Here is a 19,083-nt window from a genome sequence, read left to right as displayed (position 1 = left end):
GATATTTTAACTCGATCTAGTGAGGACCAACAGAGACACTTTAAAAATGTTGCATATAACTCTCTTGGAGTTAAATTGACTCTTCCAGGTTTGCTGTCTAGAAGATATAAAAATGTGCCTGAACAGCATTCACATTGCAAGTTCATTGTTTCCTCATCACACTTGCTTCACTCTATAAAAAAACTATTCACAAGGGCATCATTTATTTGTTACACTTCCAAAAGAAAAAAAAAATAAATAAACAAAAAGAACTGAAATGAAAGTTGCTTTGCATGAGTTCATTAATAAGAAACATCACACTTGGAATAAGTTCATTTTCATGTGACACTTCTCTCTCCAACACAAAACAGTTCATATTGCTGAGAAAGTCTTCAATGTTTAGACTGAAACCTAAAATGAATAAAAACAGTGCATGATGGCTAAGATTACATAAGACAACTGGCAGCAACATACCCTTTTGTTGACCCGTATATTTCAGGTTGAGCCTTAAGCTATTAGGGAAAGTGTCAAATCAGAGATAGGTTTCTGCGCCCACAGGGCCCTAGAACAAGATGCACTTTGCTTGCCGGCTGCATGTACACAATCCGCTCTCTTTTCCTGCAGAGATTAATCCCCAAAAATCCCTGTAAATCCATGTCCTCACCCTCCCTTTTCTGTGTTTCTGCATGTGTCCTTTAAAATGACAACATGTGGGAGAAAAATAACACCCCCCCCCCAAAGAAGTATGTGTTGTTGTCAGATCTCTCGCTGCACATCAACACTCTCATTTCTAACCTCCCATGACACCCTGATTCCATCCCCAGATTCCCCTCAGCTCGGTTAACACCCTACATTGTTATGGCCTCAGTGAAACAATGGAGGTGGGACAGAGGGCGGAAGGATGTGGCCGAATGCCTCAGCATAAACCGATGGGAAAAAGAAAAGAAAAATACCGCCTCCAGTCAAACTTTCCAACACTGTTCTTTGAAAAGAACGAGTAGTCTCTCCTGATACAGCTAGAATGTGCTGTGCTTTTCGGGTCATTTTCCGCTGTAGGACACACTAGAGACAGTTTACATTTTAAAGGGTGAGATAGTTCTTGTCAATAGATACATCTGGAGGAAGCAATGTCACACACAGATCTTTCCTATTTATTTTTATTGTAAGCCAAGCTTTTCCATGTCGGTGGGGTCTAATAAAATGAATATGCAGCATAAATCTCTCAGAATTTATAGTTTTTAAACTTTAAAATTTAGACATTTTCCATCAGAAAGATAACCTGTTTAAAAAAGCTATACCACACGCAGTACTGATGCATAATTGTGGCGTTTCAAATACCCACTGGAAAGATTAAATGAAACCTCAATCATTTCAGATTAGCAATATCTGTCAAGTTAAACATCATTATAAAAATCCGCTTCCTTCAGAAAGAAATAAAATATGGAACAATAAGAGAAAAACACAGAGATGTCGGACAAACAGCTGCTCAGGCACACATAACATAAAACTCTGAAAGGAATACTTTTATTTATTTAATTTTTTAGGGCTTTACTCTTGCCTCTGCTTATTAGCCATAAGGGAATTCTAAGCTATATGTCTTAAACAAATGTATTTATACAAGAACAATAAGGACTTGTCTTGAACAAAAGGGTAACATTGTGTTGTGGGCTTTAACGTCTACTGCTAAAGCTTTAATTAGAAGTAGAAAATTGACTAAATATTCTTAACATTAAGTCTATTCACATCTCTTTAGTGTTTATTTCAAATAGCAGATTGATATTTATGGGGGACTGGCACACCTGATTCACAAAATGACCAATGAGGGAGATGGTTGCATCTGAGTAACAACTGTGATTGGTTTAACTCAGGGGTGCTCAAGTCCAGTCCTTTAAGAGTTACCATCCTGTAACTTTTATATGCATCTCTTCTCTCTCTCACTCAACACACCTGAATGGAAAGGCTCAATCCCCTCATTTAGCCCAGCAGAGGCATGGTAAGGAGCCACTCATTTGATGCAGGTGTGTTAAAATGGGATGCATCAAAAAGTTGCAGGAGAAGAGCTCTTGAGGTCTGGACTTGAGCACCCCCTGGTTTAACTGGTTTTTATTGTGCTCAGGAACCAGAATGGCCATGTAAAATGTAAATGGAGAGGACAAAAAAGAAAATTGCAACTGCAAAAAGGATCTGAAAAGGCAAGGTGAAAAAAGAAAATCAAACAGGGAAATTCTTTTTTTTTAATGTGTGATATGGAAAGAATTTATACCAGATGTATGAACTTTTAAATGAATTTTTAAAAATGGGATTTGAAAATACATTTCTAAATTTAAATTTAAATTGCAAAAATTTACAATTTCTTTTTAATCATTCAATGTAAAAATTGAATTCAGAGTTTTTTTCTTTTTCAGTGACTTTGTCGTCCACCAGGCTTTTATTTTGTAAGCCGGCCCAGTGTATATCCGGTCGCGCTGTGAATTCACGCGCTGCTCGCCGCTCAGCAGTCATTAAACGGAGCAGGGCAGACATTGTTGTGGCAACAGCCCAGCTCTGGAGGCTCAAGCGCCTGTAGTGAGCAGATAACGGGTGAGAACGGACTGCCTTTTACCTCCTTTATTTTATTTTTTTCTATTTTACGTCATTTAAATGCACATCCTCAGGTAGAAAAGGCGGCGGCGCCATAAACAGGGCAACGGATATCTGTCCTCATTCAACCGAAGCGCAGCGGAGAACACGCAGCCTGCCGACACGATGCCACGGACGTGAAAACCCCACGACATCTGCTAAGGTTTTTGTTTTTTTTTGCATCCGCCGGGATAAACCTCAGTTATTCTCTTTGTGTGCTCTGAGGTTAACACTTCCAGAGGAACCGCTATCTTCTTGGACGACAAGGACTGTTGTTCTCCCAGGGGCCTTTGGAAAACACGTCCTGCTGCTGTGGAGATGATGGACTGACATTAATAGGTGCTTGCGGTGCATCCTCTTACCCGGCCTCATTAAGGGCGTATTTTAACCCAACTGATGTCACTTTGCCTTGAAGGTGGCAATCTATATAAAGACATCACATGTCTGCCTCTGTTTCCTCCTCCAGTGATTGCATGGTGACATCTGGCTCAGAGTGGCTGCAGAGGAAGATGATGAGGATGAGGATGTGATAACTGTCATTTGAGCATCAGATAAAGCAGCATTTTAGCAGTTTCTCAGGGAGTCTTTGGGTTTTCTTGTACAAAATGGGCAGTGAGGGTGAGATCATAAGTAGAGAGCTGTCAAAGGTATCTGATGAGGATTTGCTGGCCTGCTCCAAAGAGGAGCTGGTGAGCCGGTTGCGTAAGGAGGAGTCAGAGAAGATCTCCGCTCTGATCCAGCGAGGCAGGCTCATCAAGGAGGTCAACAAGCAGCTGCAGGGGCACCTCCTGGAAATCAGGGAACTAAAAGTCATCAACCAGCGCCTGCAGGAGGAGAACACCGAGTTGCGGGACCTGTGCTGCTTCCTGGACGACGACAGGCTCAAGGTGAAGAAGCTGGCCCGGGAGTGGCAGCTTTTTGGTCACCATGCTGCCAAGGTGATGCGGGAGGACCTGGGTGGCTACCTGAAGAAGCTGGCTGACCTGGAGCGCATGCAGGACGGGCTGGTGAAGGAGAACCTGGATCTGAAGGAGCTGTGCCTGGTGCTGGAGGAGGAGTGTGTGAGCAGGAGTGACTCCAGCCCCGGCGGGTCCACGGAGCTCAATCTGCCATGCATGGTGGCCCGGGACTTGGGGGACGGGAGCTCCAGCACAGGCAGCGTGGGAAGTCCAGACCAGCTCCACCTGGTGTGCTCACCAGATGACTGACAGTCATTGGAAGGACTTCTCTGCCTTGGACTTATTATAATGTATGGATAGACGAAACAGGAGAGATTAAAGGGATAGTTCAGGATTTTTTTTTTTTTTTATTGGGTCTATGTCAAAAGGTCAATAGATGTTATTATCTTACCAACAGTAAATAACTGAGTGGTGCATTATATTTTTCAAGATTCAAATCTGTAAATATCTTTGGCATTTCTATACCATTTTGTACATTTTTGTGCAACACATTAATGTAGATGGTTTATATTATCTCTGTTCATGAGGTTGTTAAAATGCCAAAGTTGGCTTCTGACTAACACTGTGGTAAAGGGCTATTTCACAGCTTTTATTGGCATGCTGAAAAAGAAGTAGATGAACTTTTATTTAAACGCTACACATTTAAGACTTTTTAAAAACTGGATTTGGTTATCTAACAATGAACACAGATCATTTAATTTAACGTCCTCATTTACATTGTCAGTAAAATAGAGAAGAATTTTTATCACATTTTTATCTTTTAAATAGGGGAATTAGGACAAGACCAAAGAGGGCCTTAAAAATATAATAGCCTTAGATAGCATTTTATTGGAACACTATTCATAAACTTGCAAAACACTGTCAGTTATTACAAAAAAAAACAATTATTCCCACAAGGAAAATTGGTTGGAGGTGGTGCAACACCAATGATCTTCCTGTGTGAAACAGTTATTTAGAATGGAAAAAGTAAATGTAGTTTATATATATTTAGATTTGAAGATTAAACTTTCTTTAAAATCCTTTCAAGATTAGATATGGAGGGTAAAGTGTAGAGAAACATTTCAGACCCCAAAGAATTTGGGTTTTACTGTTAAAGATATAGTGGAGGATGTTCTTTTTCTGGGTGGGTCATCAAAATAAGTGGTCCTCTTAATTGTCAATCTACAGGCTTGACCCCATTTTCACTTACCGGTGGTCAGTCTGACAGAGTGGAAATCTCTTGGAATGTAAGCTTATATGAGCGATGCAACTTTTAAGCAGAGCTTGCACAAGGAGAAATGGGCTTGTCCTTGCTCTCGCACCCGTTTAATAGGCGTTCCCTCTCTGGAGCGGGTACGGAGTTGTGCATGTTGAGAAGGCGGGTCTTTTTAAAAATTTGCAAAGATTCTCAATTATACCTTTTGAGTAAAAAATATGACCCAGAACAGAAAATTAGTCAGTTCTATTTTTTTATTATGAAATGTTAAACTAGAGCTATTCTATTCTATTATCTATTCATTGCAATAGAAAATAAACACTGAAATAGCTTCTTTTTCCAGGACCTCTCGTTTGTTACTGTCCCCCCCCCCCCCCAAACACCAGACCTAATTTTAACGTTGATTTTTAGGCTAACTCTGGTCAGTTTGTCATATTCTTCATTTAGTCCAGAAATAGATGCTCAAAATTGGGCTGTGTTCGGTCAGTCAGTTTTTTTCCTACATTAGTCCAATAATAGATGTTGAAAAGTCTTTTTAACGTCTGAAAGCTACAGCCTTTCACTTTTCAACCAGATGTAGACGTTGTCTGGATGTAAATTATTTTGTCTTTGAAACTAATATTTGCTCGGTGGGGTAGAACATCAAATTAAAACACATTAATTCAGTTTTCATCCTTTTTAATCTTACAGTTACCTTCTGAATATTCTGAATATCCAATAATATGAGATCACTTAATTGTTTATTACTGTAACGCAGTCAAACGAATTCTGTGTGTTCTAAGGGCCGGAATATACAGTGCAACTTTTCTCATCCAAATATTTTTAGCACTTTCATAATGAACACCTTATTTTGTCAGCATTTACTCACGTCTCATCTTTTTGTAAATGTTTAGCATGTCATTGCAGTAACCTAAAAATAGGCTCCCGCCTTTAGATAAATCAAACCTTTATTTCCCGGATAAAAAGGTTTTTCTATTTCATTTATTGAAAGGGAAAAATACACACAAAAATAAGTATAAATGAATCCTTGCATCTGCAGACTTAAAAATAGCAGCATGCTTTTTGTAAACACTTCCAGAGTGGCTTCCTGCTACTGACATTCAAGTGTATTTAACAATTTAAATGAAAGGTTTATTACTTAATTTTTCCTCGGCATAGCTTGTTTTCTCATTAGGAATGCTTTGTGTTTCAGTATTTGTTTCAAACCGGAAGATCACTGCTCATGCACTGCCTCCATATTCATTTCAAGGGTAAAAAAAACAGCTGGGTTCAACGCATTGAAGGAATATTAAAAAAAACAAACTATTTATAGCTATAAGTAGTAGCATAATAAAAAAATGAAAGAGGTATATAATAGAATGGGGTTATTTAGAAAAATGTGAAAAGCATAAAATTTGACCTACACATAAAAACAGCTACAGACTATTTGCTAGACTGCACAAAAATGCAGATATGTAAACACTTACTGAGTTTTTTTTGGAAGCACATATAGTTATAAAATATAAAGGCCACAATTACTGTCTAATTAGAAAGGAAGGACGGCTTAAAGGTTCATAAAGTGGCGTTTGCATATTAGACAGATGAGTTGTTGGTAGAAGTCCTGTTTGGTCTTGGCTTCTCCAGCATCTGGATCAACTAATCTGTATTTGTACTAAATCAAGACCCAGATATTTTTTTTCTTCTTTTATTACAGGTAAGAAATTAAATGTTTACAATCTTTTAACTGAGCCTAACTTAAAAAAAAGGAAATCCCTGGAGTGTCCCTTTAAAGCTCTCTGAATGCTGCAGTTTCTGTGCCACAATAGGATTTGAGAAACTTTATCATGCTACACATTTCAGGACCTTACAGAGACATTGATGACAAACTATAGAAGTTTTACAGCATATTTTCTATCAAATCTTAAGAGATTTCTCCTTTTTCAGTGATCTGTTATTGAAAAAGACAAATGGGACCAATAAGTGGGTCACATCTATAAATTTATCTCATGCACTGGACTAGCCTACACTGGTAGAAGCCTTCTTTTGTAATGCACTGGAGAACTTCATCTTAGATCATTAAATCATGGATCTAAAGATTGATTTTAATCCAGTTATGAGCCATATTTAGTCCACTGATTTGATATCGGCCTTTGCTAGATAGATACCCAGTTGTGTAAATGTTAATGTGCCCTCTCTTCCTCAGGGCAGGATTGGAGTGCCATATGTGCATGATGGTTGTTCTTGTTTATACTACAGGTTGTAATGCTGTTAGGAAAATGAGCTGAAGCCTGCATTGAGCTGGCACACTTATCAAAGCTTTGGCTCATGGTAGATATTTAGAGGAACTTCACTGAGAGCAGAATTAAGAATTTTTTTATTTTTTTTTTTAAATCCTGCTGGAATCTCTTTGTATCAAAACTGGAAGGTCTACAAACTTTAAGGGTTTTCATTCTAAGCTGATAAAGTTTTGCTTCTTTCATCCTATTTTACGATGTAGTTGATGTTGAATTAGCACATCACAGAATTAATTGGTTCCTTTATTTGCATTTAATCTGTACCACTAGGATTAATCTTAACTTAGACTCTTCTTTATCTGGGTTTATCTGTGTTGATTATAGAATTACTAACTGTTTTCGGTTAAATGCACATGGATTTGCAGTTTATTTTGTTGTCAGCTGTTTATTGGTGGACTGATGAGCTTTAAATACAGTCGATATGACGACCTATGCTGCTCTGACCTTTTCTTTTGAGTTTGTTTTTTTTGGAGAAAACTGTTTACATGTGCGTGACAAAGAACAAGTGATTGATTTCTGCACCTCCGGAGCTTTGGCGTCAGTTGATTGATGCTCCCTGCTTGTCATGCAGGAGCACTTCACAGATGTTCATCAGTTTTATTTTTAGATCCCAGGCTGGATGGCTAGAGAGGGCTTTTAATACTTGTATCCACTTAGCCATCCACAAACGTCACTGGATGGTGATATAAACACAGATTTTTTTTTTCTTTTTCACTTCTACTTAGAAGCGCCCATCCTGACTCTGCCTCTTTAATCTCATTTTGTGGATCCTCTCAGAGCTTTTGATGAATTAGCAAGACATTGGCTACGGTTTTGAGAAATGACAGTAACAGCACCCACATTGGTTCTCGGGGTCAGGGAGCGGGCAACAGAGCTTGTCAGTAAAAGCCTGCAGTGATCAAACCCATTTACAGCTGTCACTGCTGATCCCTGTCCTTATTGATTACTCTCATAGGCATTTTATCAATTAGCTAAGTGTCTGTCAAGAATATGTTACCATTCCCACTATCAGTCCAAGTTATGGGATTCATTAAAAAGCAAATCATATTTAAAAAGCTGCACTTAGAGTAATTCTTATTGTTTTAATAGCATATAAATAGTTGCAGCTGATTAAGATGACCATTTTGTGGATTTACCTGGCCCATTCCTGTAAATGTATTTTTTTTTATGCACATGGATAATATCAGGAAATATCCCTTTAAATAGTCTAATTCCCACTTGATTGAAAATTGAAGTGAGTGATTTAGAAATGCTCCATGTCGGTGGATACCAACAGATGACACTATAGCAACAGTATTATGAGCGGCATCATTATTCATTTATAAAACAAAATTTTTTATATGGGCTATGGTTTTGTTAAGTAATGGAGTGCGTTACAGAGACATGTTTATTGATGTGTTATTTAAAGGATTTAAAGATAGGCGTTATTGGTATAGATCCATACAAAGCAGACAAATGCAAAGTGCAAGGTAAGTATGCAGGGTTGCTTTTCTCCAAATGTAACTGACAACTGCTTATTTTAGTGAAATATGCATATATGGTCTTTAAGTTCAAATGAAGGTGACTTTAACATTATTTAAACATTTTTACAAAGTACAGCAGGTAAAATAAGTATTCAACCATCTTTCTCAGTTAATGTATTTCTAGATGTGCTGTTGACATTTTCACCAGATGTCAGTAACAATTGATGCAATCCACACATACAAAGAAATTAAACCATAGATACCCAGAATTGTTCCATCAATCCTTCCTTTAATTTTTGAAGTATGCCACTACCAAACGCAGAAAGACCGCCCCATGCCATGATGCTCCCACCGCAAAACTTCACTGTTGGTGTTTTTGGGGTGATGTGCAGCACCATTTGTCTTCTAAACATGATGTGTATTATGACATACGAGAGTTCAGTTTTGGTCTCATCTGACCAGACTGTATTCTCTCAGTTTCTCCCAAGCTTGTCTAAATGTTGTGCAGCAAACTTTTAATGAGCTTCAACATGCTTTTTCTTCAGCAATGGAGTCTTGCGTGTCAGCGTGCACACAGGCCATGGCGGTTGAGTGTATTACTTTTTTTCCAGCTTTTTTTTTCATTGCTCTGTCACAAGTACAGAGCAATGAAATTGACTATCTGCATTTAACCCATCCCCTTGGGGAGCAGTGGGCTGTCATTGTGCGGTGCCCAGGAAGCAGAACCTCTGAATCTCAAGCACAATACCCTAACCATTAGGCTGCCACTCACCTGCTTGTTGTGTTCTTTGAAACAATTGTACCTGCTAATTCCAGGTCTTTGTGAAGCTCTCCACAAGTCTTCTTTGGCTCTTGAACAGTTTGTCTGGTCATTCTTTGCACTCCTCTGTCAGAAATCTTGTGAGGAGCATCTGGTTTTGGTCGGTTTATGATTAAATTGTGTTCTTTCCACTCCTGATTATGGCCCCAACAGTGCTCAGTGGAACATTCAGAGGTTTAGAAATCCTTCTGGAACCAATATCATCAATAAGGTTGCGAAGGCCTTTAGAAAACTCTTCACTTTTACCCATCATGAGATGTATGATACCAGAGACACCTTTTTACAGGCCATCATTTTGGGACTAAACCAGCGGATAGCTTTCTAATTACTGAGAGATTTTGGTTGATGTCTTGGCTTTCCATGCCTTTTTGCACGTCTCTGTCTTCACATGCTCAATACTTTTTCCCTGTGCAATTCCACATTATTACACATGACTAAACTTCTGGTCATCAATGGTTTGAATTCTTTGTATGTGTGGATTGCATGTATTATTACTGACATCAGGTGAAAATGTCATGTATATAGCACCTCTAGAAATATATTTACTGAGAAAACTTGTGGCATTTTCAATACTTATTTTAGCCTTTCTATTAACAGAAATGCATAGATTTAGATGTAATTATGAGATGTTTCTCTTCTACTTTCCATTTACATTTTCAGGCAACATAAAAATTTTTGTTATGATTAAAAGCTTTACCCATGAAGTGATTAGGGCCAATGTGTGTCGTATTAGATGGGTTGTGTTTATTAGCCAGCCTCATTGAAGTTTAGTCGCTAAGCTTACTTTCATTCAACTCTTTTGATTTTCAGTATTAATAAAAACATCTATTTACTGTTTAAAGAGCTTTGTTCTACTGCCTTTATCTCAATAACACACCGTAATTATGGTTCTTCTATGTGGATTGAAGCTACGACCAGGCCCTGTTCCCACATGTCACCTGACGCTGCTTCCTGAATCCTCAAAACCTAATGATGAATAGAAAAATACTTAAAATAATTTTCTTAGTACTTGAACCTTTTCATAATTTGTCCTGTTACACAGACCTTGCAGTATCCTATCTGGATGTGGTTAACCAATATGAAGTAGACCATCTCTGTAACATGATCCAAAGGGTTTACAAACTTTTTTTCTCTCACAAAAATCTGAAAAGTGTGGCGTGTATTTTGAAATGTAACATTTCCCATTCAAGCATTGTTTCCCGTTCTTTAGGTCTTCCCAAATTCTTAATTCAGGGGACCTATATATAATTTAAAATCAAAATTCTGACTTTTCAAAGTTCTTAAATATGTCAATTTATTGAATATATCCTCACCTGAAGAATGCTTTTAAAGTTTTCAGAATTTTGCTCAATTTTCAAAAAAACTTGAAATCTTGCAACAATGCTCAGCTGCGGTTGATTTTTCTTTTTTATTATTAGCGTGGCTATTCTGTTGCCTCTTATGGCATCTGGAGCAAATTGGATCTGCTTTTCTAAAATACATATAACTTAGTCAGGTACTTATAAAACCAATTAAAATATTTTCATCCTCAAATTCAATATTATATGCCAAACATTCATCCTGATGGTGTTAACTTCCTCTTTGAGCCAGAAAATAATTTTTGCACTGGTGTATCAACAGATAACATTGTTTTGCGCCATCTGCTGACAGGTTGCTGTCACATCCACTGACTTAACAGCTCACTTTAAACTGCTGCAGCTTTTACTCCAACAAACAAATACATCCATAACGCTACTGGTGTCTATTGGCATTCAACTGTTGTCAACTTGATCTTGAACATTTCCTCTTTTCACACCTCGGTTTAGAGTTGTTGACTTTATTTTTTTATATTTTTAGAGCTTTATTGATAGTTGTGAAATTACATATAACTTAGAAAACACAACTTGAAACTAGATTATATAATTTACAGAACAGATGTAGAAAACAAATACAAAATAAATAAAAGATGTAGATTAAAATGGTTAAGTAATGGATTATTTTGGTTGATTTATTGTTTTTTCTTTAGTTTTTCAGTGTTGCTCCAATATGTCTTAAGGTCTGTTATTTCAATAGCAATAATTTCCTGAAGATAATACTTTGCTAATATAATGATTACATTATTGTATTTTTTTCATAACTTGTTAACTTTAGATTAGTGACTATATGAGGTTTTTCGAGCTTACTCAGAAATCAGATATCTTTTTGGGCGCCAAAGCTCTGTAAGCGAAACCAGAGAGAAACGACATAGAAACAATGACAAATATGTGCTCAATGGTTTCACCTTTACATCCACAAAATGTACAGTTGTCATGTACAGTAGGGAAAAATATACAGATATTAGCTTTTGGAGGGTTATAGAACGTTGCTGTAGCGTCCTTGTTTACTCATTGTGTGCATGCAGAGTATCTGCCCTTGGGTCATGTCTTGTTATTGTTACTTAGCCTACTTAGCTAAGTAAGAAATAGAAAACACAAAGAAGGAAAAGCAGATATAAAATCTAATATGATAAGCCACCAGGGTGCAATAATGTAATCATAAATCCCTCGTTTGGAACCTGAGTGATTTCTGGGATAGAAATCCGTAATGTTAAATAATGGGACTAGGCTGCTTTAAGGTTGGGCTGCGCGTTATATTGTGATGCATTATTCACAACGCAAAGGACTGGAGTTCTATTTTTTGCTGATATATTCCAAGTGTTAAGATCTTGCATTTTACATGCTAATGTATAATTAATCCAGAAGCTTACAGGAGAAGATGCTTCAACCGGCACTGACGATCCCAGAGCGTAAGAAGCAAAGATGAGAAAGAGTGGAGAAGAATATTTCATTGTAATATTTAACATCATATATACCACACAAAGATTACCATGCTTTTCTTTCTTCAAACATGTTTTGTGATCTTTATTTCTAAAGCTAAAAAAAAACATCAAGACCTCATGCTTTCTTTGATGGCATAAAAACCAAACAAGATACATTTGGTCTCATTAAATGAAAGATAATGTTTGATAGATAGATGGCTGGTGGAAAATTTCAAACTGTACCTCTTAATGGCTTTCTTCTTAACACTGCTTTAAAAGTCAGACAGTGGAGATCAATACTAGTATGTTTACAGTCATTGCAGAATTGAACAGATGTTTAAAGTTTGATTTGTTTAAAATCTCTCTACAACTTTACGTCTGACATCTTCAAAGAACAGCTGGATTCATACTAAAATGAGATTAAACAAAGACTGACTATATTCCCTGATTCAGGTTGGTTCTGGATTTTATTTAGGGAAAGGAATACATACACAGACCCCAATTAAAAATTTGTTAAAATGCATTAATGTTTAATTCTTTATATTAAAAACTTGGTATACATTTTATGATCATCAGTTTACTTGCAAAGCATAGTATTTTTAAACTGTCAGTACCTCAAAGTAAAAAAAGTAAAATCTAACATACCACTGGATACAATCATGATTACTGCTCAGGAGCTCAGTTACACCTGCTTAATGTAATCGGGGTGGAAAAATTGCCCATTTTTTTAGAATATTATTTATTTATATTGAGCAAAGATTATGTCTGGAAATTTGCACAATATAAAAAAATATGCATATCGTTATAGTATTAAAAAACACAAATTGTGGTGATAGAATGTTACTTCCATATCACCCGTGTCACAATATACTCCAGACTAATTGATATTTGTGTTGCAGTATCGTCCAGCTCTGTTTTGAAGTAAACAAATGCTTACACATTTATCATGCAGACTTTATTTCTTTAATCTCTGTGAATTCGTACAAGTCTGAAAATAGAAATGACAGTAAGGCACTGTCCACAAACATAGAAAGTCCAAACATTACCAAAAATATATTACACTCTCAAAATCTAATAAATAGATGATTAGATAATTCATATAAACTCCTACGGTCCAGCCTTAGTTGTCAATGAACTGTATAAATATCTGTAGTCTAAAAGGATACGTACAAACAATAAGGCTGGTGTTTATTAGCACATCTGCTGTTAAAGAGTTCCACAAAGATAAAAAGACAAAAAATAAAGTTATTATTCTTGCATTATTTGAGTTCTCATGTTATTCTTGTAGAGAACCTACGTTTTTCTTTAGAGTATATATTTTTTTATATAGTGCATGCAGTTTGTTCCCCACTAAGACATTCATTTCATCTCGTAGCTTAAAATAAGTAAAAATATATCGACTTTATGTAAGAAAACTAAGAGTGTAACAATCATATTCTGATAATGCCACAGATTTCCATGTCATCTGAGAGTCCACTGAGTCCAAACAAGTAAACATCTTGAAATGCCTGTAACATTCATCATCCTTATTTCTATCATATTTCACAGAGACCATGTGTTTCTCTAACTCCCTTTAGTGCTTTTTTCTAACCAACTGTAGTGTTTTGCCAGGCGATCACAGGGTGAGAATGGTTGGAGAGTGCAGGGAGTGATCCGACTGGTCACCGCTGCTGCTACTGCGTCGATGAGCAACCCCACAGGGCTGCTGGGCCTGATGGTGCTGGGCCTGATGTGACGCCGCGGAGGTGCTGGCTTCCAAAGAGGTAGATGGATATGTGAAAACCATGCCGGCTGAGAAGGACATGAGGGATGGCGTGGATATGAGGACTGGGGTGTGGAGCGATTCTGATTCTGCGGTAACGACCGAGGCAACAGATATTACTGGTTTGGCTGGGATCATTATCTTTGGTTTAGGCTTCTCCATCTTGACTGATTTGTTTGTTGAGGGTCCGGGTATGCTGGATTCCTCCGGCTCCAGTTTGATGGCTCCCAAAGAGGAAAGCGAAGGAGTGGAATCAGAATCTGAATCAGAGTCCTCTATTTTACAAATGGGACGGTGGGCCTCCAGGACCAGCTCAAGCTTCTCTTTCTCCTTCTGTAGTTCAGCTATTTCCTTCTGCAGACGTGACTTCTCATCCTCCAGCTGATCAGTTTCCTGCACCGAGAGGAAGTTAAATTAGGCTCTTTCATGTCTGCCTCTGGCATTTTTATCTGTTATGAATTAAAGGTGTGCCACCTGTAAAATCGTCACTCACATTTTGTAAAGTGTCAGTCAGCTCTCTGCGACGATTGCGACATTTTGCTGCTGCCAGTTTGTTCCTTTCCCGCCTTATCCTGCGTCTTTCCAGCTCTTCACGTGACAACTGAAATCAGAAAAAAAAACGTTAACAATTACACGTTGAAGCAGATTTATTATACAGCCCTGTAATGACTGTATTGTTCTGCAGTCATAAAAGGGGGTTTACGCAGCACTCTTTATACAGTGCTGCAAAGAAATTCTTACAGGTTTCTTCTGTGTTTCCTTTTTTGTCTTCACTATTAAATGTTCTTCACTTAATAGGGGAAGTACGCTATCCCAACCACCCTGGCTTTACTTTAAAAAGGAAAAGCCAACCTGGCCCGGACCATCACACTTCCTCTATCGTGTTTGACTGTGTGTACAATTGTTCATTTTGCTTTTATAAAACAATCCTTTCAGTTACTCTCCAGTTGTTACCGGATGCAAACTTGTGTCTCATCAGTCAGATAAATATTCTGTGGAGAAATGTAAGTAAGAGTAATGATGTGTTTATTGGTCAGTATTGATTTTTAAATTGGATGTCAATGGTGGCAGTTTTGGCTGGCCCCTTTTTTTTGTATAATCTTCAAATTTATTTAAAGTGATGCCCTAAATTTAAAAATAGATTGTTTTGATTGGCCCAGCTTCTCGAGGGAATGTTTATCAATGCTGCAGGTTTTCTCCATTTATGTATGAGGGCTCTCACTGTGCTGGAGTCCTAAAGCCTTAAAAGGAAACACAAACTCTGCTTTCTAGAGAAAGGAGGTAAAAGCCAAGAGAGGCAAATGTTTTTTGTTTATTTGTTTTTTTCTACATATAAACTGGGTTTGTTTGATTATTTTTCCTCCTTAATGAATTTAAAAATAGTATTTTAGATTTACTCAAGTTACCTTTCCTTATATTATCCTATGTTTGATCATCCTGGGCATTTAAATCTAATGATGAGGAAATTTTGTTAAGGGGTGCAAATACTTTTTGTGAAATAAAAGAGTCAAAGTGAATTCAGTTTTCTTGCTTATACTTGCAGAGGGCCCAGTACTGAAACACATTGCAGGAGAATTACCACCACCATGTGTGGACACTGAGTCATGACAATCATGGCGGCCGAAAAAACGAGTATCATCCTATCTTTTGTGTACTTGAAACATGACAAGGCTGGCTTTATCCGACACCCTACTGAATAATTACAGTTGCACCCTAAATTTCCTGCCCTTTTGGGTCCATGACTCACCCTCAGACCCCAGGGGTGAGTCAGTTGTTGAGTCACAGAAAATGACTTGGCCCTGTGAGTCACATGACTGCTAACTTCCTGTGCCGTAAAATTGCAGCTTTGTGACAAGGATGTGTGCCAATCAAGCTGTGCCCGCCGAAATCAAGATTTAGAAATTAAGATTAAAAAAGTGCCTCAGTGGTGGTGGCTGGAAAAAGAGGAATTCACTTTTGGCATGTGTTCTGCTTTGATATTTGACAACTTTTTAACTTTTTACCACATGTAAACAAAAACAACAACAACAAAAAGGAAAGATAAAAAAAACTGATTAAAAGCTTAAGAGTTGGATGATAAAGCTGGATTATCTCTGCCTACCTATTTGTGACACAATATAACAGGACATTACATACTAGTTCCATAGAAATGACATTACATACTAGTTACACAGAAATGATTAGGTCACTTTTCACACCACTGACCTCCCTAGTTCCCATACATCTTTATACCTAAACTTTCCAACTAATTTACCTGTTTCCTAAAGATACTATCTGTGACAGTGTCAAACCTACCTGCTCATCGTTCCTGCGTCTTGTGGAGGGTGGAGTATTCGCAGCTGCCCTTATGACCCCAGGTCTGATAAGATGGGAATTGGAGGGTGGCAGACCCATCGGCCGTGTCCCGATGGATGGGTAAAGGGGTACAGGTGAGTGCGAAGGTCCTGGATGTGTGAGCGAGGGTTGGACCAGCCACTGGAGGTCCTGGTTTGTGGTGATGGCATTCAAGCTTGGGACAAATTGGCTGCTGCCTGCCATAGTAAATTTCTGAAATAATAAATTAAGAAAAAAAAAAACATTTTATATACGACATTCGTTTATAAAAAGACATTTATAAATGTCTTTATACATTTATTTATAATAATTCATAATTTTTAATAAAAAAATTAAATTGTGAAACAGCCATCTATTTGGTAAAACAAGTAAAAAATGTTACATGTTTACTAACATTTTGAACACAAAACTCAGTTTTATTCATTCATTCTATGAGCCTCTAGCCTGGCTGGATGAGCGCACACCTACCTGCTCCTGCTGAGTGCTGGAAGTGTTTCCCACAGATGAAGAGTTGGCCCCAGACAGGTTGCCACTGTACGCCGGGTGGCCTCTCCCTTGGCTCCCAAAGTTTCTATACATCCTCTCGGCTTTCTGAGAAAAGACAACCGAATCCAAAAGCGGCTCTTTATATTAACTTTAAGCTTTCGGGATGAGTCTTTTGGGGTTAATTCAAATTCTGGGGGCAAGCCCACCGGTAGAGTCCAAAGAAGTCCAATCCGAAGGGGAGAAAGGAAGAAAAAAAAAAGTTGGATTTTTGTTTGTTTTAAACTAAAACATCCAAAAGCGATCCTCGCGGCACCTCCTGGTTCTTAGTCATCCATGTGCAATCGGAAGTCTGTGAATAATTGTCAGGTTGTAAACTCTTAAAGCGAGACCATTGGTTTGCCACGACCCTTCGCACTTACGGGAAATGGTGTTGTCTGGAATCTCTCACGAATGAAACCACGTGGGGTGACGTCAGTGCCCATTTATGGTGAGTTTCCTCCCTAAAGTTACAAACAGGGATTCCTCTTCTTACGCTCACCTCATGGTCAAAACTAGCTGTTTTGTTTCTCGCGTTATCAAAAGTACAAGTGGAAATATTATAGTTTCCGGCTTCAGATAAACTGCTTGAACCAGCTATGACAGGAAATCACCATTCCTTAACGGCTAAACAAACTGTTCTGCTCTTAGAGGTTAAAAGGTTAAATTTATTTCTGGGCGTTATGCTTTAAAAATAAAATATTTGATTTTTTTTTTTTTTGATTTTTTTTTTTTTTTACAAAATCTCATTAATTAAATTGAAAATGACCGTTTTAAAATCTTTCACTAAAACCATCCATTCAGAAAGCTGACCTGAATTAAAACTTTAAACTAAATCCAAGCTGTGAAAGTGATTGTAAAACAAGCTGCAAACAATTGAGATATATGACACAGAAGTGTGCAGCTACTAGTATAATTAAATTAGCTAGTTTCTTAGTTTTGATTGTAGATCTAAGAACAAATAAGTGAGGAGTTGGTTGACATGAGTAGAACCACAGAATTACAAGGAATGCATAGGTGAAAGAAACCCCCCACATTTTTCACAAAATTAAATGTTTCTTATAATTGCTTATATAAGAATGCTTCTATTTGTATTTTTATTATTTAACATTTCTGTAAGCTCCAGGTCTTTCAGTCAGCAGCCTCTTGCCACCACCCCTATCCTTTTGCACTTTTCTTTATCCATTTTTGCTGTTTTTTAATTGCTATAATTGTTATTTCTGATCATTTACATTTGCAAACGTACATCTAATTTTGTATATGTATTAAGTTGTTAATTATTATGAAGCATTTAAAGGTTTATATGAATATATGTTGGCTATCTGATGCTCCGGAGTGCTCTAAACAGTTAATGTTAATCTCATAAACAGCAGTTAGTTTTATCTGCACATGATTATCAGCTACATGTAGTTAATTTTTCTGCAAAGACTAAAGAATATACAAAAAACCAGATGTATTATTTTAACTTATAATCAATGATCCGCAAAGGAGACTGAAATCTGATAAAGAGCAAAGCACGTGCCTGGTAAACTTGAACTTTTTTGGCAGCTCTACTTTCACTACATAAAACCACATCAATGAGGATGCATGCCTGTGGAAATGAGTCATTCAAATGACACAAAGCTACTCTCTTACTAAACCGCTGATTTTGACACATTTCCTTTTTTTTCTAATACATGCCTGCATGTTTTTTAGTACCTAGTAAAGATTAAAATTTTGTGAACTGCTGATTTGTTAAGCTTAGTCTGTCACAACAGCTGCTGACCTTGCAGTCCCCAAGGATAGATTTCCCGGCATTGGCTGATTTGTCCTGTGGCTAACTGACACATACACACACGTCTCTTGTTTCTGTTAACCCTTTTCTGCGAAATCCAATTAGTAATCTTTGCTGATGATTTTTTTTCCTATGGAATACAATTTATTTTAACAGTCAAACATTTCTTTTTCTTTATGAGTATTCAGGTTGTATTATTACAAAAAAAAAACAAAACAGGGTTAAGGTGAGTCTAAGGTGACTCAGCCCTTAGGAATTTTACTGATGAGCCATGTTCAATGGTAACATGTCGCTACATGTCTTCCTCTTATTACACTATTCCTCCAGCTATCTCTTTAAATGTAAATTTCATAAGGAAAACCCAGATCTGACTACTCAGATTACATGTTTAGATTTTTTTTAAGGTGAAACTAGTAGTTTTCTACTTTTTTATTTTGAATGTACAGTTTCCCCCCCCAAACGTTGACATGATCTGGGGTGGGCAGTGAAGGAATTTTGGATTCCATTGGATTTTACTCATCTTAGGCATTTCTGCATGTTTTCACATAACTCACCCACACCCTCCCACACATTTATCCAACTCACACACATTCTTCTCAAAGCCACT

The 19,083-nt window shown here is 37.4% G+C and overlaps 2 protein-coding genes across 3 annotated transcripts; one reads left to right on the top strand and one right to left on the bottom strand.

Moving 5' to 3' along the window:
* Positions 1–2,440: 2,440 nt before the first annotated feature.
* ccdc85b (coiled-coil domain containing 85B) lies at positions 2,441–7,457 on the top strand. 2 transcript variants are annotated; one of them, XM_038303971.1, is made up of 2 exons: positions 2,441–2,559; positions 2,634–7,457. In XM_038303971.1, exon 2 carries the CDS (start codon positions 3,204–3,206, stop codon positions 3,804–3,806), a length of 603 nt encoding a protein of 200 aa, XP_038159899.1. In that variant the 5' UTR covers positions 2,441–2,559; positions 2,634–3,203; the 3' UTR covers positions 3,807–7,457. The 2 variants fall into 2 exon arrangements, with proteins under 2 accessions (XP_038159899.1, XP_038159900.1); XM_038303972.1 differs by having other exon boundaries at positions 2,463–2,937; positions 3,065–7,457.
* Positions 7,458–13,024: 5,567 nt separating this feature from the next.
* Positions 13,025–17,030, bottom strand: fosl1a (FOS like 1, AP-1 transcription factor subunit a). The gene is made up of 4 exons (XM_038303953.1): positions 16,649–17,030; positions 16,142–16,393; positions 14,340–14,447; positions 13,025–14,239 (listed from the first exon to the last, which is right to left on the bottom strand). Exons 1-4 carry the CDS (start codon positions 16,757–16,759, stop codon positions 13,700–13,702), a joined length of 1,011 nt encoding a protein of 336 aa, XP_038159881.1. The 5' UTR covers positions 16,760–17,030; the 3' UTR covers positions 13,025–13,699.
* Positions 17,031–19,083: the final 2,053 nt, after the last annotated feature.

This window comes from Cyprinodon tularosa, unplaced genomic scaffold (genome assembly GCF_016077235.1).
Source record: "Cyprinodon tularosa strain WSP-4 unplaced genomic scaffold, ASM1607723v1 ctg522, whole genome shotgun sequence".
NCBI classification, from domain to species: Eukaryota; Metazoa; Chordata; class Actinopteri; order Cyprinodontiformes; family Cyprinodontidae; genus Cyprinodon; species Cyprinodon tularosa.
This window is presented reverse-complemented; position numbering and strand designations above follow the sequence as displayed.